Raw genomic sequence first — 26,450 nt, 5'->3', positions numbered from 1 at the left:
GACGTTTGGCTAAAGAGTGCTTTGCTTACTGTTTGATCCAGCCAATCACACATAGTTCAGGCTATTTCCATGGATAACGTCAATTTTCTTAGAAGCAGGACTCTATAAAACTTCTCTGTCACATGGATCAAACCAAAACACTGTTTTTCTTTATGCATTTTTATCGTTCAAAGGGTATAACAGAAGTTAAAATTGAAGTTCTAGACGTAAACGACAATCTCCCAGTGTTAGTGAAGAGAGATTATAACGCTACGATCAAGAATGGTACAAGTAATCAAGTTATTGTCAACGTCACGGTATGTCCTTAATTCAAGCAGACGACATTTTTTGTAACATCCGGGCACCACGAAATCCATAATCACTGCATGCTATCTTTAATTTAGAGGAGCCACAGTTCTTTAATTTCAATACCGTTACTATCTGCACTCCCTCAGAAAATTTCTCTACTCGACATCATGGTGTCCCGTGAATCGAACGACACGGTGAACACTTGTGAGCGATTTGCCAGTCGTCGTTTACCATAAATGTATCGTTGTATTTTTCGCTCACTTTCTTACAACAACGATTAAATTCCAGTTGATTTTACTGTCATTATACTGTCACAAGAATCGATCAGATTAGATATAAGGTCAGATAATCGTGTCTGAATTTGCCTGTGTGTGCCCCACCACCAACGAAGGTGATAAACTGTAGTCTCACTGAGCGATGAAAGGAAATGAAAGGATTTCTCCACTGAAAGTAAACATAGTCGGTGGATACAGAAAGTCTGGCATACTAGCTGACTTTGACGGGTTGGCAGTTTTTCGTCAGTGTGCTCCGTGACTGCTGACGAGGTGCATTCCATTCACTTCCCAGGCAACTGATGAAGACATTGGAGAGAACGGGCGAGTAATTTACGAAATCATAGACGGTGAAAATTACGACAAACTACAGATTAATAGTGCGACTGGCGAGATGTATCTCAGCGAGCAGTTAAAGCCCCCACTCAATTATCAGATTTATCTAATATAAATATTATGTACTTGATGAAATATTCAATGGAAAACAAAAGAATGACAAACTGTTAATGGGCTGTTGGCACATTCGCTAATGCGAGAACCTGGGATTGAGAAGGGTGCCTTTAACGGACGAAACGGAAGCAATGATCTCAGTGCAAGTTGTCGTCTATAATCCGACGGCGTATGTTGGAGGTGAGAGCGCAATCAACGACACAGCAACTGTTAAAATAATGGTTGAGGTAAGGAAAAATATTTTAACGGAAGATATAGCCCAGAAATTCCAATTACTTTTTTCTGTTATCGCAGAAAAAAATAAGTTAATACAAGTAAACTTAAGAGTAATTTAGCAACTCTTATCAGATGACGAAATTAATTTTTTTCCACTATAAATGTTTAATTTTTAGCCAACTGTGACGTATACAATAAGATAATCCCTCTCCCCTCAGCGTTTTCTGTCGTAACTTTGTAAGCTATCGCCCAATGTTGTGTAGAAGATTCAGAACTTTAGTTATTGTCCATTTGTTTGTTTTGGAAATGACACAACCTTTCGTGTGCATGTTTTAGCACTAATGACAATTGCAAAACATTGTTTTCCGTCCACGCGATATGCCATCTTTCACCTTACCTGTCGATGAAGATGGAGATACCACCAGATTTGGACTTCTTTCATCATCTAAATACAATGCATCTGTGCACTGTCTGATGCTTTCCCTTTAACACAACAGGGTCATTGTAATTTGGAAGACCCGATATTCAACGAAACCAGCTACAGTTTTGACGTCCTGGAAGACGAGAGCGATGGTACAGTGGTTGGGACAGTGCGAGCCTACGATCCGGACACTGGCTCAGTCATCACAGCATATGACATCATTTATGGAGCCGACGACAAATTCAGTATTTCACAGGTGAGATGAAGCGATTTTTGATCAAAGCTCAGTGCTAACACTTGGCGGTCTATCACATCTATAAATCCACCATGTTCGTATGTACAAAGTTGCCTCGGTCTCACTAAAGTGGTGTTGTCTCTAAGTTACCCCAAACTTATTCTTGTCTTGCGTGTGTCATTTTAGGATGGTGCTATACGCAAGATTGGTGACATTGACAGGGAGGCGGTGGACACGTACACTTTGATCGTGAATGGAGTGGACAAAGGTTACGCTCCAAGGACGGTGAGTCAGTCAAGGCGTTCCGTGTAGTGATGCTAAAAATTGTAAGACAAGATTCAATTCTAGGATTTTTTCATCGATCGGAAATAGACGTTGAAGAATTAATTCATTGTGATGATGATGATGATGATGATGATGATGATGATGATGATGACGATGATGACGACGATGATGATGATGATGATGATGATGATGATGACGACGATGATGATGATGATGATGATTACGATGATGACGACGACGACGACGACGATAATGTTGATGATGATGATGATGATGATGATGATGATGATGATGATGATGACCTTAGGGGAAACGTAGGCGGTTTCATTTTATCAAGATCGCAATCCCGTTTCATGATGGAACACCAACATATTGCTACGGATTATAAAGATCTCTTGATGAGCAACCTATTTCGTAGGAGTACTTTCATGTAGAAAACTTGTTGAATAAGAAAACATATCGAGTAGCTAAACGGTTACAAAATCATACTTAAGCTCCTTTCTCTCTCTAGTCTGTGACAGAAGTTGTCATCACTGTACTAGACGTAAATGACAACGACCCCGAGTTTGCAAAGGATTCGTATTCGGGCAACATCACCGAAAATTCCGATGCCGGACAATACATAGTGATAGTAAGTATATTCCGTGCCGACTGACACTCTACGAGTTTGATTTGCCACTGCATTACACCGTGGTAATCATCTACACCTGACTGTAGGAATATTTAATTTTTTTAATAATAGAACTAAACCTGGTTTGCATATTTTATGTTTCTATAAGTAAGTATAGCGACCATGTAGTAGCAGGAGAAATAAGCCGATGACGTGCTGCCTGGTCCATTGGCAGAATTTCTGATCAGCTTAATCCGTTGTTCAGGTTCCAGAGATACAAGTTACAGATGCAGATATCGGCAGCAACGCGGACATCTATCTGCGTCTCACTGGAGATGGGTCTGCGGACTTTAACATCACGATCGAAGACGATGGCTTTGCCCGTGTCGTTGTCACTGGCAGCTTGGATAGTGAGACGCTTCAAAGATATGATCTCGAGGTTTGTGTCATTTTTTGAAAGACATTTGGTCTGGTGATAAGTTTATTAACATTGTTCAAGGAGCTTGGTCAGTTTGTATCACTTTATTTAATTTCAGTTTATGTTCATATTATATAATATGATTCATATGCATATTTTTTAACATCTCGCGATAATTTCGTTGCATGTGAAGATCTGAATTTGCCAACATGCAAAGCCTCAGTAACTGTGACTACATATTATTTATCCACAACCATTTTATCTACATATTAATATTTATCATATTTTGTAGAAAAAACATAATTTCTTCACCTATTACGTAAAGCATGAGAAAATGCTAAAAAATGTCAAGGGTTACGGATAGGGAGTTGAAAGCGTTTGTGTATGGTCCTTCACAATTGTGAGATACGCTAGAACTCATGATATTACCTATACTGTATAGATTGAAGCCAGCAATGACCAAGACGACTTTGACAATGCTACCGTTGTGCCCCTTGAAATCACACTCTTGGATTTGAACGACAACGAACCGACCTTTGACCCGCATGAACCATTCGAAGTTGTCGAGATTGAACCGGTTGGATATCTAGTCGGCGCCGTAAGTGCCTTTGACCTTGATGTTGATGAAAGGAACAACAAAGTTCAATACTACTTCATAGACGGAGACTACGGAAAGTTTGACATTGACAGAGATACGGGTAAGTTATTTCTTCAGTGATTCTATAAAATAATAAAAAAACTATAAAATTATAACGGCTGTAAACTGCACTTTTAAATTAATGGCCATATCGTCGTAAAACCGTGTGCTCTTGAATCTATAGCGTCAAAAGTTTGATACCCCGCCGCCACTTGACACAGCTACAGAGCTTAAAATTTTACGGAACACTGCGAAATTAAACCCTCTCTGTTCTTCTTTCAATGCGTTTTTCATAATTTCAGGTAATATTACCGTAGCCGATACCCTATACGGTAACATCACTGGTCGCTACAGTTACAATATTACGGTGATGGCGTATAATTCAGGCTATGACAGGGACCATGAATCATATAATTACGTCATCATAGAGGTTGGAGACTACTACAACGTACCACCCCAGTTCCCTCAACCAGCGTATCGTGATGACGTCTACGAAAACGCAACGATAGGCAGCTACGTCACGACTGTGAAGGCATACGACTACAATTCTGGGCGTAACGGTGAACTTGTTTATGAGATTTTAAGTGATGGTAAGTTTATTCCGCTTTCATTATGCATTGTAAGAAAATGTACGAAGTTCATGCGAGACACTTCAAAACTATATGGGCACCGAAGTTATGGTTTAGAAAGAACGTTGCTATCCTCTCGTGCTCTGTTGTGAATGGGAGAAACGAAGTGATTCTGCGCATTGAAGCAGTGTTGGATGTAAATGTGTGAAAAACCGTCTGTGACTTGATCCCTCAGAAAATCCATAGATTGAAAATAACGATTTGGAGCGAGATTCACTAGCATTAATATTGGTATTTATGATGTTATGAAATGTCCTTTTCTACCGACTATACTGCTACTATTTATACATTTTGGAAGAATACCATTTTTGTGCAAGTGCAAACTCTAATGCATGAGGCTAAGTAGCCAGTAGGAAACAAGTATGAGACACACGTGGATGTCACACGGACGGTCACAACTGGTGGCGCTTTGTCTGTTGACGCTGATTAACTCCGGTGGTATTAATCCTCCACAGAGGGTGTTCCATTTGCCATTGACAATAATGGCACAATCACCGTCGATGGTAACTTGGACAGGGAAACTAAAGACCACTACATTTTTGAAGTTGTTGCAACGGACGGGGGCGAGCCTCCTATGAATGCCTCAGTTCAAGTCAGAATCGACATTCTCGATGTAAATGACAACCCTCCAGTATTCTGTCCGGATAGCTACACTACCGCAACAATCGATGGAACCATGCCGGAAATATCGGTACTAAAGGTACTTGCTACCGACGCCGATGAGGGCTCTAATGCTGAAATTCGTTACAGTCTCCGCGGCGATGGGCATGAATACTTCAAAGTTGATGAATGCACTGGACTCGTGCAAATTCAGCAAAAAATTGACAGGTATGCCTGGATCAATTTCAACACTAATTAGACAAGTACATGTAATTCTCTATCTCAAAAGCATTAGCAATGTTATCGATGAAAGAAGCTATGCTTTGACAATCAGTCTTGAAGCTTTCGACGTTTTCAGTAATATTTTCCAATATAGTGACTGTTGTCTTTCGGTCAATGGTACACATCCAGTATTTGGTTAATAAAGGAAGAATGTGCTACTATACGAATGTGAGGGGTAGAATTTTAATCTTTAATTGTCATTTCTTCTATATTTCAGTGAACTAATGTACGAGGAAGGTATTTTAGAACCGCTTAACATTACCAACATGACAGCATACAGAATGGTGATACAGTCTGTGGCGACAGATCTGGGCCATCCACCGCTCAGTGGGTATGCCAATGTTACAATCATCATCTACGATAGCATTTATGACTACCCTAAATTCAACGAAACAACGTACTTGGATGACGTCAGAGAAAACGAGGAAGCCGGTGAGTATGACAAGATAGCTTCGAATTTACAAGACGAAGCACCAGGTCTTTAGGGAGCCATAGATGGACGATAGCTAAAAATTTGATGGTATAATTATCTTTGTTTTACAAACGTGTTTCATAGTCACAAAGATATTGACAGAAAAGGTATTAACTTCGCAAACACGACGCATTGCGTACGAATGTAACGCTGTCGTTCACAAATGAATGCTAGTCAACAAACAATCGCACTACATTCATTCATTCATTCATTCATTCATTCATTCATTCATTCATTCATTCATTCATTCATTCATACAGACAGACAGCAAGATAGTCACGGGTAGACAGATATATTGCGTAAGAACTATATACATTTTAACATAACCAACTATATAAATATGAATATTTATTACATATGATAGAAATAGATGAATTGATAAATTGGTAGACCTTAATAAATATATGTAGATAGACAGACCGAAAGCTCTTTTCGTCGGGAAAATTTTCTCACGCAGTATAAATATTATCCACATGATAGCAATCTTAGTAGCATCCAAAAAGTAATGTATTATATATTTTGGCAGGCACTTTTGTTACCCGTGTCCATGCAACGGTAAATACTCCAGACATTGAAGTGTTCTACGGCATCCTTGATCCGAGTGAAATGTTCCAAATTGATCGAGTCACGGTAGGTTAACATTTTTCATAATGTTTCAGGAAGTTGTTGTTGGGTGGTGGTGATGGTGTTGTTGTGTTGTTGTTTTAGAAAGAACGAATTATATTTTTAACGTGAGTCAGGCGTAACTATGGCAAGAGAATATAATATTATGGTCATAAAGGTATGATTTAGGTGGATGTCGATTGATAAACATTTTTGTTGAAACTTTTCTGTGTGACAATCACAAGAAGGGGCGCGATTTAGACATAGTAAAGTGCTCAATAATACTGAAAATGTGGTGCAAGACTAAGTAGTTAACCATCTTATATCAAATGTAAGGAGGCAAATGTATACATTGATGGCATCTGGGATCGGCTGTCTTCGGTAGGTATTCAACGTTGCCAAGATAGAAAAATATCTGTGGAGTACAGATTATAAAAAAAAATGCAACCTTACTGCATTAGCAAAAATCATACCTGTCTGGCTTGGAACAAATGGTGATGTTGAATTCTAAAAAACCCGTGTGCATGCTCTGTCTGCCAGAAAACTGTGTTAAACCTTCGATCACCTTTGTTTTGCAATGTTATCAATGGTCATTGTGGACCTATTTATTGTGGTGAGCAGGTCAAATCTTGGAAAAAATTGCACGTCTTCGTTCTGACAGCTGCCCTCCCAATACGCATTTATCCATCACGAGTTGTGTTAAAAGTTTTTCGAGAAAGTTATGCCAGGGAGATATTGTATGTGACCGTAAATCTTCATCGGCGTACCGTTCTAAATTCTCAGCCAAATAAATCCATATATCGCTTTGATTTTAAGCAGATGAAAGGCAAGAGAAATTAAATTTTGAATTTCTCAATTCCGCATGAGGAACATGACGTACAAGAGTTAAAATTCCAACGCGATTTGCGTTTAGGTACTCATAGTTTTTCAGCTTTGCCATATTCAAAGTAAATTCAATATTTCACCCATCGCATGTTTAGCATCGCTCTCATTTTCTTTCGCACAGGGTGACATCACAACATTGACCCCATTAGACCGGGAGAGCAGAGATGTCTATGACGTCACAGTCAGGGCGGAAGCTAACATACCACCTGTATATCCAGATACATACACTACAGTAAGTTGTGTGTTTCCTGTTGTTGCACGCTAAAATGAGAATCGTAAGCAAAAGTAAGCTTATATGTCCCGTTTAAAGGGACAAAGTCGGCCATTTTTCATGAATTTTGTTCGATACGAGATACTACTTACATTGTTTGACATGTTGAAAGATACTGAATGAATGGATGACCATAATGCACATATTCGATCCTGGTTTTAGACAAATTAAAGGAAACCATCGTAGCGTGTATAAAACCGGGGTCGAATATATGCATGGTCACCCATTCATTCAGTATCTTTCAACATGTCAAACAATATAAGTAGTATCTCGTATCAAACAACCTTGCAACAAAAATGGCCGACTTTGTCCCTTTAATCGAAGCACAGTCTATACCTAGCAACAAAATTGACCAATTTCAATTTAAGCTCAATTCCTTATCAGATATATCTGTTGAAGCAATTTTTAGGAAGCGTCAGCTTCCAGTGACAACGATTGAAACGTCTTTACTTCTTTCATCGTTTTATAATATAGAATAAAAGTGATTTCTGGAATTCGAAAAAAAGAAGGAGATACATTTAAGCATTAGATTCGTGACGATAGCATGGAATAATAAAATTTACTCGCAGTGGCTTTTGCGATACCAAAGTCCCTTTTAAAATCATGCAGTGGTTTAAAAAGGGTATTATTTTGGTATTTAGCTAATCGTCCTCCTGCCAACAATACGAATCCAAGTTGTGGCGTATATTCACATAAGTCATATTTCCTGTGTCTTATATCTGGCATTTAATTGACAATATACCACAGGTGACGGTTATAGTAACAGACGTAAACGATAACGCCCCTGCGTTCAACGCATCGTCATATGCGTTTTCGGTGTTCGAAAACGCCACCAAGTGGACATTCCTCGGTCAGGTCGCCGCTACCGACTTGGATTTAGAAGAGAACGCCGAAATTGGCTATTACATAATCGGAGGTGATGAAGGTTAGTTGTCACGTGATACCCTCATTGCGATGTCTGCCCTCAGCTACAAAATGCGCTCAGGGAAGATTAGAGAAGTTTGCCGTAGTCATGTACATGCGCAAATTTCAATCTTCACATCAGTCAGAACTTCAGAAGCAAGAAAATAAACTGGTTGTAACATCAGGTTCATTTTCTTTTGTTTTATATTTCAAAGTTTTCCGTATATAAAGAAAAGTGACAGACGTCTGGTGAATACTGTAGTTGTAGATTTCTATTAAATTTACATTTCAGTATTAGCACATTAGCCAATCTTTGATATTTGATCATTTCTGACATGGAAATGTGTTTATAACCGGGATACTTATTCATCTCTCCACATATTTCGATATCATCAACGATGTCGGGTTGCTGTTTAATAAAATTTGCGTGTGTTTCACAACAAAACAAGTTTAATTTTATTCTCTCTACTCAATAGCAATTGGGCTTACTGCGCTGAACTATGTGAGCTGACTATTCTTTGGAATATAAGATGGTTTATGATGGATAAAATAATTGAGAATTAATATCGATGTGATTCTCAATCCAGATGTAACAAACTAATTAATACGGTTTCGCTTCTGAAGCAATGGCAAAATTCCGAGTCTATTCAAAAAGCTTTGAGGATTGGAAGCAGATATAAAGTTTGTTTTATGTCATGTAGACGGAAAGGTTGACCGAGTAAGATCCACAGTCCATGGCAATCGAGAGTCTGCTTTGCTACATTCACCGCTTTAAAATTCACATCGAAGTTTCGCATGTTCAACTTAACATTACAGGAGACCAGTTCTATATTAACGATACCACTGGAGAATTGTTCGTCCACGATGACCTTGACAGAGAGGATACCGCTTCGTACGCTTTAATCGTCATGGTGAGTCAACGAAAACCTGACAACTCATCTGTAATGTATTACTTTTAGTGTCATTATGATAAAGCATGAAAATGAGGACTGAACGTCGCATATTGATAGCACTCTTTGGCAGTCGTCCAAGGATGTGACCTTCATTGAAATGTTTTGTCTCGATCCGCAATGTGGTAAAATAAACTTTGAATCTTTCGAACTGACAATATGGCGTCTTTGCCCAGTGCGCATGCAGTTACCACTGCGCAAGCCTAAAGCATATTCGACTGACATTTAAATTCGAGTGTTGTTCTCTGTACAAAACCATCTCACCAGCGCAAAATAGAACTAAGGCAATGATTATCCAGGCAAACTTAGGTAGTTTGGCCGTTATTTCTGTAGTTTCACCCTATTTGCCATATTAGATTACCGTGGGACAAAAATGCTCTGTCATAGGATTGCCTTTGCTTTTCTGCAATGCGGTAGGACGCAATTTGGACTGTTCAAAATTATCTCTATTATCCTCAAACGTTGCAGAGGGGTTTAATTTGATTTCTGGGTGATTTTTACCGTCAGTGTTCCCGCGTGACATGTTGGCAAAGATAACGACTCCAGCTAAAGACCCATCTCTCTCATTGCAGGCTGAAGATATGGGTTTGGAAATGACACTCAATTCGTCTGTCGTTGTGGACATCACGTTGCTCGACGTCAATGACAACCCACCGTCTTTTGATGACACTTTTTACCAAGGCGAACTGTCCGAGAACGATCCGCCTGGCACGTCAGTGAGTAAAATCTTGAATATCGGGCTCCACTGTTTAATATTGATCATTAATCCGACAGGCACATGATTTCTCCATAGAGTTTATGAAATAAGCAAGCTATGAAACCAAATTCTCTACTATATAAAAAGCTTCACTTACGGCAGAAATCGACTGTAAAGTCTTTTGGAAGATTGGCTACGTGTCCATTTATAAAGATTTCAACATAATTTTCTTCTGCATCGTCGTTCGCCTAATGCTCGATGAAAATAAGTCTCTTTTCTTTAGTTTATATCTGTCCTATGGATGCCTCTTCACTTCATTTTCCCGAATACTAAGGACAGCAACTGCATTTATATATATTATATTTTACCGATACCGAGTTTACGTTTCTTGTGAAGTCAAAGTGACGAAACTAAACTAATGATTCTTCAACTTAGATTTACTTGCAGTAGTCTTTTTCGTATTACATAAACCTCAAATCAACTGCTGTGTGTCAAATGAAATTGTACTTGACGTTCGCCTTTTTCAGATCACGACACTGTCAGCCGAGGATCCAGATATTGGCATCAACGCTGTCGTTCTCTACAAAGTCAACAACAATGGCGATTGCGATGACTGTTTTTACGTTGAGGGTGAGTATCTTTTGAACTTGGCACAATGACGCCACGAACGTGTGATTGCAATGTGGCAAAGCTGTTCTGCTTGTCGTAATCCGAAGTGTTGCTACTACCATAATAATTTGCAATCCCTCGGTCTGGCGTTCTCCATATATTCCGAAAGAGTGTGTGTGTGTGTGTGTGTGTGTGTGTGTGTGTGCATATATATATATATATATATATAATATATATATATATATATATATAATTGTTTTGTTCACTTGTATGTAGAATACAGCGGGGTCTTGCGAAACAAAAAGCTTCTTGAGGACATGACGAGATCCTATGATGTTGAAGTTGAAGCGTACAACCTGAACGACATCCGCCTCAAGGACACAACTGTTGTGAACACGACGGTAACCGTGGCTCCAACGGTGATAGCCACGTCGCCTCTGCTGGCAACAACTCTGTTCAGCGGGACATCTCCTGCAACTCCGATCTCAGGGACTGGAAGCACGCCCGCAACTGGTCTCTCACCCGTGAGCGAAATCACTCCCTTTACCGGCACCGTAACTGATGGCACCCCTGGTGGGCCAGGAACGAGCGTGCAGCCTGAAACTGGAAGTCCACCGACTGGTACCCAACCTGTGAGTGGAACCCGGTCTGAGACAGGTAGCCCACCGACTGGTGGCCAGCCTGGGACGGGCAGCCCAGCCACGGGTGTCTCACCTGTAAGTCCTGTAACGCCAGGTGTACCCACTCACACCCCCATTGCTACCTTAACGCCAACCTCTTTCACCACACCACCTGTAGATAGACTGCTCTTTGAATACAATGAATACACAGAGACTATCGTGTATAACCACACCGTCGGTAGCGAAGTCGTCACGGTAACAGCAACTTACAATGGCGAGGAATTAGAAGACACTTTCTATGAAATAATTAAAGAAGAATACACAGGTCAGTGCCCAATATCTTTCAAATGATTATTGCCATTGAAAAATTACATCGGCTCTAAGTGCGATACTGTACATGTTATATAGCCCAGACTAGATTAGCAAACAGCACTTAACATCATGGATCGATTTTTCCAAGTGAAGAAGATTAAGACTGTTGATGTGCTAAAATTTTGAACTATCTTGTCTTGCATTAGGATGACCCGCATGAACGCATTAAAGCTTATTGCTCATTATGGGCAGAAAATAAGTATTTTTGTCTTCCATGTCTGTCTTAATAAAATTGAACTGCGCCATCCGGTAGTTTGCGACATGCACTATACATGCCACGCGAGGTCATTTCATGTCTTCTTTGAAAAGAGTGCCTTTTCTGTGATTCTAATCATTTTATCATGCGGATAAGCAATCGAAATATCGATAGAACTTGTCGCCAGTTTGGCATTGAGAAACCTGAGGCTTGATAAAGAGGGTTTTGATAAGCCAAACATCCATGACTATCAACGCTTGCTTGCGAGTTGTTATCAAATTTCGGCTTCCTGATGATTTTTTTTAGAAAATATGAACGCCATTCCAATGGTGACGAACCACTTTGAAATTGATAGTAGCACTGGTAACATCACATTGAGTAAGGCATTGGACGAGAACCTTATTGGCTTGTACACACTGTCAGTGGATGCCTACAACGAGACTAATTCAATGGATCCCCTTCAACGTGATAGCACAACGGTGAGACGCCATTCCTGTTCCAAATGAAACATAATTATTGTCATGATACTGAAGAAAATATCTACGCTACATCTGAGTAGATTCAATTGATGATTACCGTCATGCTCGAGATTGTATGAGATCTCGCTTAGCAATGATGTGTAAGCGGGTTACATTGTATACCAAGGTCATAGATCTCACAACTTGTGCAAAATCGTGTTTTCGTCGTGCATTTCAATCTATTATGTGATGTATACCGTAAAGATGTCAAAATTCTGATGTTTTTTTTTCAGATAGGTCAGTTCAGTTTTCGCTGTAAAAAATATCTCCCAGTTTTCGCATCATAACACTTTTTCTCTTCCATAATCCAGGTGTCGATAAGAGGTGGTGGGTTTGACAACGAAGCACCGTATTTCGACCCGAAGTCTTACCAAGGGTCAGTCACTGACATCGATCCTGAGGGTACTTACATCGTGACGGTGACTGCGTCCGATCCAGACTACCCGACCTATGGAACTGGAGAAATCACGTACGAAATCGCAGATACATGGGCTCTGGGTAATGAAAATTGATATGATACTACCTCTGTATATACGACTGTATGTATACGTACATGTGCACGAATAAACTTAGAACCAATCTATATATGTGTATAACTGAAAGTCTTTAAAGGAGAGCGATAACTTCCCATCAGAGTTTTCTCCAGTCTGCCAGTGAGAATGTCATTTTAATACTCATTATCAGAAATTTTCAAATACTATGGTAGACATCGTGGAAGGCGAAAACAGGAGATTTGGTAAGAAATAATTGTGAAATGAATTCAAAGGCTTTGATTAGATAGGAGTTTACAGAGATGCGGCTGTCTTTTGCTGTCAGTTGAGACTGCAGTTGAGTGAAATTAGCTGACCGATTAATTTGACGAAATATCTCTTTGGGTATGTTCGTCTCATGGTTACTATTATCGCGGTTTTGCCGTAATCCCACAGGCTATCTCTAACCTGATACCGAGTAGAACTGAATCAGTCATTAACATCAGACAACGGCGTCCTATTTAGACCGTTGTTCTTGTGAGTAGTAGAAGCCCGAACACATACAGTTGTAATCCAACGAAGGAGCAAATTAAACTCGGCACGGCTTGCATACTATCGTAAATTTATTTGAACGGTAGTCTACTGCGTTCACAACAGTTTTCTGTGAACTGTTTTCTGTTTATTGACCGTCAAAATTTTCGACCTCTCTGAGTGTCATGAAGCAGTTATATATATGACTTGCTAGTGTACGAATGTTTGAAATCAAACCAGCTTTCAAATATCTATCTCAACGTTAATTAAAATCACATTGCCCACCTAATTCCGTGCGCTTGAGTTCTGGTTGGGATAAGTGCACCAGACTTAAAAATGTTCCCGTGTGGCCTCCCTCAGTAATCTCACGGTAGTCAAATTTTTGTAAAGCGTAGCGTTCAAAATCTGCGCACGTGTGTGAACGTTGGTTGAACACGTAGTGTTAAATTTCTGAACGTCTAGAGGCGTTCAAAAAGTGTTACAAAAAGGCGTTTAATTGGTGTTCTATCTTGAACACGTAACTTTACAGTGTGGTTGGGATAAGTGCACCAGACTTAAAAATGTTCCCGTGTGGCCTCCCTCAGTAATCTCACGGTAGTCAAATTTTTGTAAAGCGTAGGTTTGATTAGAACGCGTGCCTTTTATCTGACAAACTCATGATACTGTTATTTACCATTTACTTGCAAATTGGGAGAGATTGTCTCCGATGCAACAAATATTTTTTCAAAGGATGTTTAAAATATTGATGTTCGACAGGGGTTAGTCACGTTACTATCGAAGAGAAATTGTCAGGGTTACGAATTATAACGTAATATAATTTTCAATGATTCCCTCTTTTTCCATTTTCAGGTTACTTTGAAATCGGAGAGACAAGTGGCGAAATTACCAGAGGAAGCATACCCTTTTGCGGTCTGCAAGATGTGGTCACTTTTGATGTCCGCGCCGTTGATGGCGGTATACCACCTCTCTATGACACTGCCAATGTAACTGTGGACATCGAGTACATCGAGAACATCCACGCACCATCCGTTGAATCGGATGAAACCGACATCCCAGAGGTAATGATATCAACAATAGCAGGAAGAATGCGCATCGAGACTCTAAAATTGTACCCCGAAATTTTTAAATAGTTTACTGACCTGTTCCTTCTCACTTTCTGGACGCTTGTGCAGCACTTGAAAGTTCACCTCCTTGTTTTAAAAACATCGCAAAATCGTCAAAAAAATCGAAAATTTAGTTTTTCTCTAGAAAAATAATATAGGAATAGAGCAGTTTTATTTTAAATGTCGATAAATTTTAGCTAACTTGTTTCTGTTATACCAAACTTTACACGTTTACCGTTGATTTTTATCCATAATTTTGAAAGAGAATGAAAGGACTGTAAAGTTTCTTTGAAAAAAGGATGAGAACGAGATTCTTTCAGTTTTGAGGCGCGTACTACCTTACCACTCTAATGAGTTTTAGACCGACTATCAAGGCTGGCTGACATTGTTAATTCTACAGATACCATTATTTGTACTCGTTGTTGTAGACTTAAGGAGTACACGTCATCATGAGTTGAGCATATGCGATGTCACAATATTTATTTTGCAAAGTGGGTGAAAAATGTCTACATTGCATTTTATAGCTTCGAAATGTAATTTGATTATTGCTCTGTTTCATCCAGCCATGCCCAAGAAATAGCTTCATTCGGTTTAAATGACTGATCGAGACAGAGCGAGTGAATGGAACTTGGCCTTTTCCCTGCTTTCGGAATCAAAACCGCCTTTACTGTTGCAGTAGCTGATTTGTCCGATATTTGGTCAAGTATAAGCTGGCGAACTTGAATTTCGACCATGTCATATTGCCATGTCATATTGGTCCCGAAATACCGTCCAATCGTGCAACGGGAACAGTACCCTGTGGTGCCCCTGTACTTGAATATGTAATTCCTGATGACACAGAACCCAATCTTACATACTGTGCCTTTTTAGGGATTTAATAAAGTTTTATCATATCTTATCTTATCTTATCTTATCTTATCTTATCATGCTGACTCTGAATAGAAGCCACTGATCATGTAAAAAAGGTTTGTAGTCGAAAAAAAATATGTATCATTTTACCAGTCGACCCATATGCAAGAAAAACGTTTATGCATTTGCCATTGATTTTCACACTTCTCTCGATCTCAGAACATACAAATAGGTACCCTGGTGATCAAGGTTGTAGCTACCGACGACGATGACGGAGACGCCGGAGAGATCGACAGATACGGTATAAAATATGAAGGAGGAAATACAAAGGACGGTGAAAACAAATTTACTATCAACGTGAACACTGGAGAAATCCATACGTCTGATGACTTTGACTACGATGAGAAAGAGGAACGATACTATCAGGTAGGGTCATTTTTTGTCCTAGAAGTCTATAAAGCTGAACGGGAAAAGATAAAGCGTGATAAAAAGTCTGTATCAATTTGAAGATTTGAACTTACAACGGCATGGGAAATATCCCTTGTCGTAACTATGCATTGGAAACATCCCTTGTGGTGACTATGAACCGCTCCCCTCCAATGCATAATTCTGGCAATGTCTGATGGCACAAGATCGCTAATTTACGTTTGAGTTCTTTACGTCGTTCGGGTGTAAAATACTGCCAACTTCTTTGTTTGTAGGAACCCAGGTAAACTGGGGTTTTAAAGGTTAGACCCTGGGTTTATGGTGTTTCAGTAAAAGCAGCATTCAAAAATCACATCAGCTGGCCGACCTTGGTATTCTATAATTGAGCCGTAATTATAATCTGTTGAGTTATGAGACCTACCTCAAGAGTAGAAATGGACTTTCAATTTCGCAAAATCACTACTGGGGCGCTATTTTGGCCGGCAGTTTAAGATTTCCGAGGACTTGCATGCGCACACGAAATTTGACCAGTATACAAAAACTGACCCACAAGTCAATGGCATTCGGGTCGCGAATTGTTCTAAAGTAGGGAAATTTAGCTCAATGCTGCCATGGTCGTCAATGGGAAATGAATTACTGGTCGACATTTTAACTTTTACATTAAAATTTCAACCGTGAAATATGACATCTCTGTTGTATGTTCCAGATCATTGTTTATGCGGTGGATAAAGGCGTTCCAGAGAAAACAGGCTATGGTACGATAGAGGTGTACATAACGGACGTCAATGATAACCTACCTGAGTTTGTATCTGTAAGCATTTACTTCTAATAAATGCAGCCCTCTTTTGATAAAATGATCTATGTATATATATATATATATATATATATATATATATATATATAATATATATAATTTCACTTTGGATCATTCAGCTAGTACATGAATAATTCCTAGTCAACACACAGTAAAATGGAAAATCATTTGTTTTTCAATGTCGTACATAACGGTGTTTCATAACGGTGTGTCAGTGTCATGTCAGTGTCTGCTGACATGGTCTTGGCTGATCTTCTAGTCCACTTCTGCATGATGACATTTTACATTTGTAAGTCGTTTGTCTATACGTTGTTGTGCAAAAAAAAAAACGCCATACAAACTGCATTAGTACAGCAGATGCAATCAACAGGGTTTCACTTTCATCTTCTTGTACAGGTAGAAGATACTTTTTCCGTTAAAGAAGCACAGAATGCTGGTGAGTTTGTTGGGAAAGTACACGCTACGGACATAGACAGCGAAGTAAACGCGTTGATTACGTACACTATCGAAGGTAAATTTAGTCACTGACCTTCCATCTTTGATGACACTTTGCGCATTTTTTTCATGACAGTGATGTAATTTTGTAAGGATATTTTGCTAGTGAGTCAGGTGACGAACGCAGAAGCTATTCGTTGGCGTTCTTTGAGATCCCAGGTGGAGATTTTTTAACACAGGAGCCTCTGCTTCATTCTTGAGTGCCTGCGTCGAATCTACCGCGCGAACGTTTGCGATTTACTGCATGCGTGATGAAGCAAGATATGATGACATTCGCTTGTGCAAAATGTATTTGAGAATATTGTTTAAGGTAGTTGGCGCCTCGAAAAAGGAAGACTTAATAAACTTTTGCTCAAACTTTTCTCAAGCAAACTTTCAACCATTCTCTTTCAACATCAAATATAAAAATCAGGGTAACCGACTCAATATGCAAATATCGGTACCGGGAAAACAAATGGCCAAATATTTACCAATATTGGAAATTCACATGGCCGCCACCCAAGTGTTATCTCGATGAGGGAAAATAAAATTCACGATTTTCACAAAACGTGTGCAAATGAAAAATTTATTTACCCCATAAGGTTCAAAGTGAGCCACCATAAGAGGTAGAGTAAAATAATTTGAGAGTCCGAATATCTGTCCCACGACGCTTTCTACCGTAAAGGTATACAGTCACCGGTAATCTAAATATGCCCATATATGGTCAAAGGGGCGTTCCTTGGTATTCAAAATGCCCATGTGAGGGCGCCGTTTTTAAAAAGCGGCCACCTGCTTAAAATCTGTGATTGGTTAGATTTTCTCTTTCCATGGTAACTGTGGCAAAATTGGAACAGGTGACAGTATACCTTTAACAGTACACGTAATTCAATATTCCGTTTTGTCATGTTTGTGCAGATGGTGATGATGCTGGGCATTTCAACATTAACAATGAAACCGGTCGGATTTATACAAGTACTGTGCTGGAGTATATGGAGAACCCCTACCAGTTGACTTTGGGAGCCGCTAATATCTATGCAGAGATGAACAGTGACTTGAAGCAAATGAAGAATGTAGTTGTGCATGTTGTGGACATCAACAATAATGCCCCTGAGTTTACAAATGCCCCGTATGAAGAAAATATTCGAATGGATGTTGATATTGGTTACTCCGTTCTGACCGTAAAAGCCAGCGATGACGACGTGGTAAGTCTCGCCGTTTTGTCGTATATTACTTATAGTATCAAAGGAAAACTCCGTCAGTGATTAATCTTGAAAAGATTAATCTGCCAAGAGTGAAAAAACGATGTTATTTGCTAAACAAACTCCTATGGTCCCAGATTGCGTGTGAACATCTCTGTGCATAATATTATCTCCAACTCAGCGGAATGCTTATTTTGTCACTCCGAGTCTCATACTCATCAGCTGGTTTGGTTTCAGTGCGCACAGATCTTCTGCTTGCATAAGCTGGACACAATAGTGGGGTGACTACTGATGTACTACTATTGGAATAGGCAGCCTTTCATCCTAAAATCTGGAAAATTAAAAGTGCACAAAAACATTCAAGGGATTCTGTTGCGCAGAGCGCGTGTTGTGGTAGCGTGCGCAGGAATGACAAAGAATACCACGACGACAAGGACGGAATAGTTAAGGAATGTGGTACTACGTATCTCGTTCTCCACAGCATGTAAAGCAAATAATAAAAAAACCCAAATTATTACCAATTTGAAATTGTGTAAGGATTCTCATTCTTTACAACATGTTAAGCGAATAGTAAAAAAAACCAAAACATTACAAATTTGAAATTTTGATTTTTTCAATAACAAATGTTATTTATTCCCCCTTCAACTTAAAGGGTTATAATGGCGATGTTGAATATGCACTCGACGTCTGCGATGGTGACGGATGCAGTACAGAAGCATTGATGTACTTTGTGATTGATAGAACCACAGGTGTGTTAACGGTTGCTGCGCAGTTCACACCAAAAGAGGGCATTGCTATCCAGGTGAGTCACTGAGATTTTGATGTTTTAGCGTGGTATGGAATAGTTTTCACAATGTATTATTGTTTTCAAGGTATACTGTCATCTGTTTCAATTTTGCCATAGTTACCATGGAAAGAGAAAATCTAACCAATCACAGATTTTAAGCGGGTGGCCACTTTTTAAAAACAGAGTCCTCACATGGGCATTTTGAATACCAAGGAACGCCCCTTTGACCATATATTGGCATATTTAGATCACAGGTGACTGTATTCCTTTAAAATCAGAGTCAACAGAATGCAACAAGTTTAGCGTATCGTTCTGTACCGCTTATCCCCGTAGTTTCACTGTCAACCATTGGCTGCTCTGCTGCCCTCTGTCGTTTCGTTTACAGAACGGATCGATCATTTCCCATAGAAAACTAAAAATCATTGCGTACTACCCATCTATGCCTATGTTGCCCTTAAACAATATTTCTAAGATCTCCACTATCGCTCGAGACAGTACTAGGACCCTGTCGTTTGTTCGAAACAGCCTAAATTCCTCGTTTCGTAGAAAGTCCCTGGCAAATGAAGACCATGTTTTGTCACATAAATTTCATCATACAGGAAAAGAAAATGAAGATGAAGGAGCCTAGTAATTTCTGAATTACCTCAGAGTCCTACTTCCAAACAATATTAATCATATGTCAACCGCTGTCTCGTTTCCTGTTGCATTTCAGAATTATCAGTTCAAAGTCATAGCCTTTGACAATGGCTCCCCGAGGTTAGAAAGTGACTCTATTATCAAGATCACCGTACAAGATCAAGATTTCGACCAGCCAATATTCAAAGATCAATAGTAAGAAAACTTTTTCTTATGTCACACCAGCGATTGTTGGGGTGCCATAGCGATGACAGAGAGCCCTGTACAAGGGGCCATGGACACACTGCGAAAGAATATTTGTTTTCAAGAATTCTACGGAGGTGAAACAAAACGTAGCACGGCGACAGACATATATCGTTTTTAGAGATTGAACATGGACGACACTGCACTACGCTTGACATGCGCGAGTCGATAATGAACAAGGACATGTAAGCTTGCCCCTAATCACGTGATCTTCATGAACTCCAGGCTATAAAAACAATGCAATTATGCTCTCCTTGCTCTCAGACAAATATTAAACTTGATATGTGACACGTTTTCTTCACTTATTACAGTGATAGTGTTGAAATGCTTGAAGAACAGGATCCGCAAGACACGTGCGAGTTGTTACCCGGTGTCGATTACGACGATTTTGACCAGGTTTCCTACTTTTTCACCGGCGGTGACTGCGACTACGTAGGTATGTACTGTCTCGTCACTGTTTAAGGAGTTTGTTGCACTGTTCCCAAATATTAACAGTAGAGACACAGCAAGCAGTTTACAATTACATAGCTGTTCCACAATGAGCATCGTTCGAGTACCTTGATGTTGGTTTACGTTGGATCAGCCTTACAATAAGACAACGCCAAGTTCCTTCAAGACTGCCAGTCGTATATGTCTGTTATTTAAAAAAAACGATTGATAAACTATCGCTATTAACATGTCATCTTTTCAGATCGTTTTGAACTGGTAAAGCGTGCTGACAGTTATGAAATATGCAACGCAAAAATACTAGACAGAGAAGAGATCAGCAGCTACAGATTTATCATAACCGCTTTAGCCAACAGAGCAGAAGTACCGCCCTGTGAAGGTATATCTATTGATAAATAGATAAATCGTCTTTTGAGTTTTCCGAATTACTTTTGCGTTTTTCTAGCTTGCTGCCATGCACACATTCCAATCCCGTGTTCCAGAGTTCCAAACCTGTGTCCATTTGACGGCTCAGCATTTTAAAGATCGCTTCTGCATCATCACCCTGCCCAAAATACACGATATTGAAACCAATGGGCCAATGGACGTCATTGAAAAGCATTGGGAGGTACCGCAATCTGGGGAGGAACCGGCTGCAGAGACTCTACACTTGTGAACATTCTTATGTGAGCTATCTCACGTTTGAAAATACTCACCTGCAGAATAATTGCAATAAGCCTTTACAAAAATAATATCAAGACTCATCGCTCGTCATCGAGGATAATAAGCTTATAAAGTCTTCGTCAGTCATACGCTATCTTAATCATTAACTTTCTCAGCGCTAATGATTTGTCAATTTGCCAATATCTTGTCAATTTGCCGATTTTTTTCCCGCAGATCATTTCAGCCGCTTTTCTTCAGCCAAATCGCTTGACGCCGCCATCACATCATGCTGGTTGCCACCGCTTCTGACCTGATCATGACATTGAGGTATATAACAGAGGTATATCACATTATAATATGACAGGTTTTATCTGAGCATATAGAGCGCCCTCGAGCGACGGGTCTTTCGGTCCAGATTATCTGTTGGCTGTCATTTCTTCAGCTCTTTTCAGAGTCATATCGACCTTCCCTCCATTACAAATAAGCCAATGTGAAATTTGCGCCACCATATTCTCGGTACCGTTACTTTTCGAAAGTAAGTTTTCCGTTCTAACAGACGACTTTATACCACCTCTTTATCCAGGAACGAGCGACTTCACTGGGCTCTCATCAAACCAACTCGGACTTCTTGTCAACATCTCTGACCTCAACGAACATCCTTACTTTGACGACCAAATATTTTATTTCAAGGGCATTGACGATACAACTCCGTTTGGCGTATCGGTCTTCCAAGTCTCGGTAAGATCAGCTCTCGATGATTAATATTGATCTGTTCTAGGGAAAACACTGGGAAGACACACAAGAAAAGAGAAATTCTGCACCAGAAATGTATACTAACGAGCTTGGGCTGCTCTTACAGAAAGAGGGCGCTCTAGTGCACGGCACAGGGATGTTTTGTTTGATATTCAGGCCACAATTTATCTATATTATTTGGATTTGGATGACTTGTAGAGGCGTTTTATTACGGAGCAACACGATGAAACGACTTTCTTTCCTTACAGATAATTTTAAAAGCTATAATATAAAGCCACAGGACTGAGTAATTACAAATTTAAATAGCCTGTCTTGTGAAAATTGAACTTCAAGTTGCAGTGGCTTCACCTTTTGGGAAACACAGCATTGTTTATAAAATCGTAAAGGCGGATTTGAATTGCTCTCCCCAACAATATTGATCGTTGTCGCTTGTTTCTTGTAGCCATAGACAACGACGAGAGCGACAACGCTGTCTTGTGTTACACTGACGACGGCGAGCATTTCGACGTCAGCTGTCATTCTGGCGATATCTACACGACCGAACCAAACTACGTGGGCAAGGCAAGGTCGGCGGACATCTTCAATGTGACGGCGACGGACGGTGGCGTTGAGCCCCTTTCGAATTCGACCGAAGTCAAGGTAAGTATTTTCGCTGAATGGCTTCACGTATCTTGACATTATTTTTAACCCCAGTTGCGCCAAGAGGTTGCGTATTTCCTCAAAAAGCACTTCAGAGCCGTTCCATGTTTATGGAGAATTCGTGTTAAAATTCTCAGCAAAGGAATCACAAAGGGTTGCCGGTATAGTACTGATGACCGTAAGGTCAACACGGTGCCTTCTTTAAGTTCATACTACGTCAGTAATCTAGTAACGTAGGATGGAAGTTGTAATGAAACAAGAGCAATGACAATTGCCTAGTTTCAGGACCCCTAAATGGCCTATCTAACAGCCAATTGTGTTTTGTCGCCTTTGATCCGACTGTTTATTCTGTAACAGTTAACAGTACCTGACATGCAATTGATATTAATTTCCCCGAATATGATCGACATTTGAAATTATGAAAAAAACCTTTTGCCATGTCTGACTTCAGGTTGTTTACCAGAGTAAGTTGAAATTTCAATGTAAGATGCCCCATCATGCACTTTCACACTTGCAATGGGGGTCTTCCTCAGTGAAACTCTTCAAAGGCTTGTTTCTGATAGCTACTCTATTCAAAGACAAGAAAGAGACCTTTTTAATCGAACAATTCTCTAGTGGTTAATAAGCTCAGAACCCCCGTAAATTATACATTTTCTGAAAGCCTAAGTAAAGGGGAACATTTTATTAACCGCAGTGTCACCATTGTTTACATAACTGTCACGTGACAGGTAATTTTCATAGCCTTTCAAAAATCGGTTTTCACTATGATTTGTCTTAATACAAAATATCTGAATCAAACTTGCTGGAATGCAAGCTGTCGCAACGCTCTTCCATACTGTGTCTAAGATTTTTTATATCTTAATTTTACGGAGCACAATTTTAAAGAAACGAACTAGGCTTAAATTCACCGCTCCGGAAGTTTTGTTGGCATAAAAATTGTTCAAGAAGGTTTAAAAAAAATTCTGAGACATTTTTTGGAAGATCCTTAGCACAGCTTGCACTCACACAAATTTCAGCCATATAACTCAAAGCATTGAAACGAAACATATAAGAGAAAACCGATTTTTGAAAGGTTGTGCAAAATACCTATCACGTGATAGTTATGCAAACAATGGTTACAGTATGGCAACAAAATATTTCCTTATATCTAGGCTTTCCGAAAATGTATAATTTACGGGGTTCTGAGCTAATTAACCACCTGAGAATTGTTAACTTAAAAAGGTCAATATCTTGTCTTGGAACCTTAAGTAGGTTGAGCTTTAGGCCTGATCAGGTACAAATGCCTGAACAAAATTGAACAATTTCGTCCTTGTTTTCCATTACCTTTCTAAACCCGCCATCAACTTTGATCTGTGTTAATGTGAACCACCGTCTATTTTCAGATGTACATACTTGCAGTTGAAGATTACTGTATCTTAGAATCTGGACTACCTCGTACAGAAATCGCGTCGAATCTTGATCAGATTCTAGGGTAAGTGTTTCTTAACCTCGTCCAACGAACAGCTGTGTTGCTACAAGAGGTCATTTAACCACGTTAGTATATTTATTTGACACATTCTACTACCAGCAGACAAATCACCATATTAATACCTGCACCAGTGCCTTCACGGGACTTTGCATCGGGAAAATATGGACCCAGTTTCCAAATATCAACGCATTAACATTTCCATGTGATGAAAATGTGTGTGATCTATTTATTATCGTAGACCATCAGTTGTTGTTTGCGTATTGTCTTCTTTGTGCTGCGATTCAGATGGGGAAGATTCTTTTGGCAGTAGCTGTAACATTTGATGATTGTACACTACTTCTATCTTTACATCATAGCAAGTGCTCGTTTTCCTTTACAAATTATGTTGCAAAACACTTGTACTACTATTTGGACTGCCAACACAGCGTCTAAATGCACTGTTACTATTTACATTTGAATTCTAGTCCGAACCGGTATTCGCCTGTCAACAAATAACAATGTAGATAGCACAACACAGGCTGAGTTGGCAAGCTGCATACTGTTTATCTCAACAATGGGAGTAGTAAAAGAAACTGGATATAAGAAATGTGTGAAAAAATAATCGGAAACTACAGCTTCTGGCCCTTTAATCAACATTTTGACTGCCATACAGAAATGATGTATCTTATGAAGATTTTGATATGATAATTTCGATAATAAACCGCTGTGTTAAATGGATATCTAGAGAATCTAGAAATAATATACAAAGATCGAATTTCCTCTTTCGTGGATGTTTTCTGTACAAAGCCTATAAGTGAAACAAGCTATGTATGGAAATCTTCTCTTACCGTATATGCATGTGCACTGTGCATACGTTTTCCAACATCAAACGGCCAGTCGTGGAACCCCTCCTCAACTATGATATTGTTAAATTCGAGGTTTATTTCGGTTCCTGTTGGCGCATTACACGACGCTCCCTCCATGATTGACCATGGCCAACTTTTCTCCAAGGATTGGTTACAGTAGTATTTCAGCAAACAAGGTGAACGCCATGGACAACCCTGCCATACCACTGACCCATAACAGCGCCAGGACTGGGTCACGTGAATGGCCATTTGTTTCTAGTCAATTTGTCTAGTGCCATTTTTTACCGTTTGGTATGCACAAAATTCAAATGAGAGGGTGGAAAAATTAAAATACTCGTCACATTGTTTTGTTTTCAGTGAACTGGGTATGCTACACGATTACATATTCATGTTTGACTCCACCTTGGTGACAGACAGTCAATCGAACAATCCTGAAGCGATGTAAGTACGCATGTGGTAGTTCGTGTACAAGTTTGAATTGTAATTAATTTTTTTATTCGATTAATCCATTGTCTAACAGGCGAACGCCCGAGTACAGGATAAGGTGCCCACCTTGCTTAATAGCACAACACCGCCGCGCTAGAGTTGGAAACACCTCCCTCAACAGTGAGTCCGTTACTCTGGACGTATCGAGCCTCGAAGTCACCATCCTCCGATAGTGGGACAGGTACCCTAACACCAAGCTGACAATCGCAGTTCCGAGTACCCCGCCCCTTTAATATCAAAGTAGCACTGAGGCCAAATATTTTCTTACGGGTGTTAAGGTGCCAATACTGACTTGATGACTTCAAGACCCAGACAATCCAGAACTGTAACCGATTGGTTAGTTTGTCGTTCAAAAATTTACTCTTTTATTTTTCCCCATGGAAACTTTCACAGGACTGACATGTGGTTCTACGTAACAAACATAGGTGCTCACGAAGTCATAGAATGCGAAGAGTTTTTAAGGTAAAATGATTCAAAAGCTTTATGTCATATTAAAGCTGTGATTTTTACTCCATATAGGATTTTTTTTATGTTTACCTCCAGCCGTTGTTGTGCTTTCAGTCCTCTACACTGTCAATGACCGAGAATTATGATTCCGATAACATTATTACGAGAATGAGGGGTCCATTAGGACCTAATATTGGCTAGGTTTTTGACAGTTTTGCCTGCTATAGTCAACAAATATTCGAAAAAGTGTGTATTCGAAAAAAGTGTGTAATTTAAAAATATTTGATTACTTTTGGATCATGATGTTACGAGAACTTGCTTATTTATTTATTTATTTACACTTTTATTGAGCGGCCGAGTTACTTGTACAGTAATTTTCATCGGGGCTCAAGCAAAATTACAATAATTACATCTACAAAGGAACATTCATTTTCACATAATCTTTCAAGTCAGATTTAAAGGTGTACAGAACAGTAGTTTGTTTGATTTCAATTGGTAAAGCATTCCACAGTTTGGCAGCACGGTATTGAAAGCTACGTTGACCATATTTAGAGAAGCATCTAACTGAAATCAACACGTGACGCGATTTGAATAATGAACGTTTTCCTTAACACAAGAACTACTTTAGACCTTAAATGCTACTTGTTTTCAAACTACACCAGTGGTTAACAATCATTTGATGAAAAAAACTTGAACTTGTGATGGATCGCATCGAAGCGGGATACATGTACTTCCTATGATCCTACTGTCAT

General features: G+C 39.5%; 1 protein-coding gene across 1 annotated transcript; it reads left to right on the top strand.

Moving 5' to 3' along the window:
* Positions 1-168: 168 nt before the first annotated feature.
* On the top strand, positions 169-25,717 carry LOC139123386 (protocadherin Fat 4-like). Its single transcript, XM_070689536.1, has 34 exons — positions 169-296; positions 856-1,237; positions 1,724-1,903; positions 2,069-2,167; positions 2,679-2,798; positions 3,043-3,216; positions 3,638-3,893; positions 4,135-4,422; positions 4,917-5,289; positions 5,561-5,775; positions 6,342-6,445; positions 7,425-7,535; positions 8,322-8,499; positions 9,294-9,388; positions 10,000-10,143; positions 10,652-10,754; positions 11,010-11,678; positions 12,228-12,400; positions 12,751-12,937; positions 14,290-14,498; positions 15,612-15,818; positions 16,525-16,629; positions 17,029-17,143; positions 18,022-18,308; positions 18,958-19,107; positions 19,805-19,923; positions 20,283-20,407; positions 20,663-20,797; positions 21,644-21,798; positions 21,839-21,956; positions 22,256-22,452; positions 23,835-23,923; positions 25,123-25,206; positions 25,645-25,717. The coding sequence occupies exons 2-34, from the start codon at positions 1,142-1,144 to the stop codon at positions 25,715-25,717; spliced, it is 5,733 nt and encodes a 1,910-aa protein (XP_070545637.1). The 5' UTR covers positions 169-296; positions 856-1,141.
* The last annotated feature ends 733 nt before the right edge of the window (positions 25,718-26,450 follow it).

Source organism: Ptychodera flava, chromosome 22 (genome assembly GCF_041260155.1).
Source record: "Ptychodera flava strain L36383 chromosome 22, AS_Pfla_20210202, whole genome shotgun sequence".
NCBI lineage: Eukaryota > Metazoa > Hemichordata > Enteropneusta > Ptychoderidae > Ptychodera > Ptychodera flava.
Note: the sequence above shows the minus strand (reverse complement) of the source record. Positions and strands in the feature narration are given on the sequence as shown.

Coding starts and splice junctions, on each gene's coding strand:
- LOC139123386 (XM_070689536.1), top strand. CDS start 1,142: ATGATCTCAGTGCAAGTTGTCGTCTATAATCCGACGGCGTATGTTGGA. Junction 6,446..7,424: donor TCCAAATTGATCGAGTCACG/GTAGGTTAACAT, acceptor TCTTTCGCACAG/GGTGACATCACAACATTGAC. Junction 12,401..12,750: donor TTCAACGTGATAGCACAACG/GTGAGACGCCAT, acceptor TCCATAATCCAG/GTGTCGATAAGAGGTGGTGG.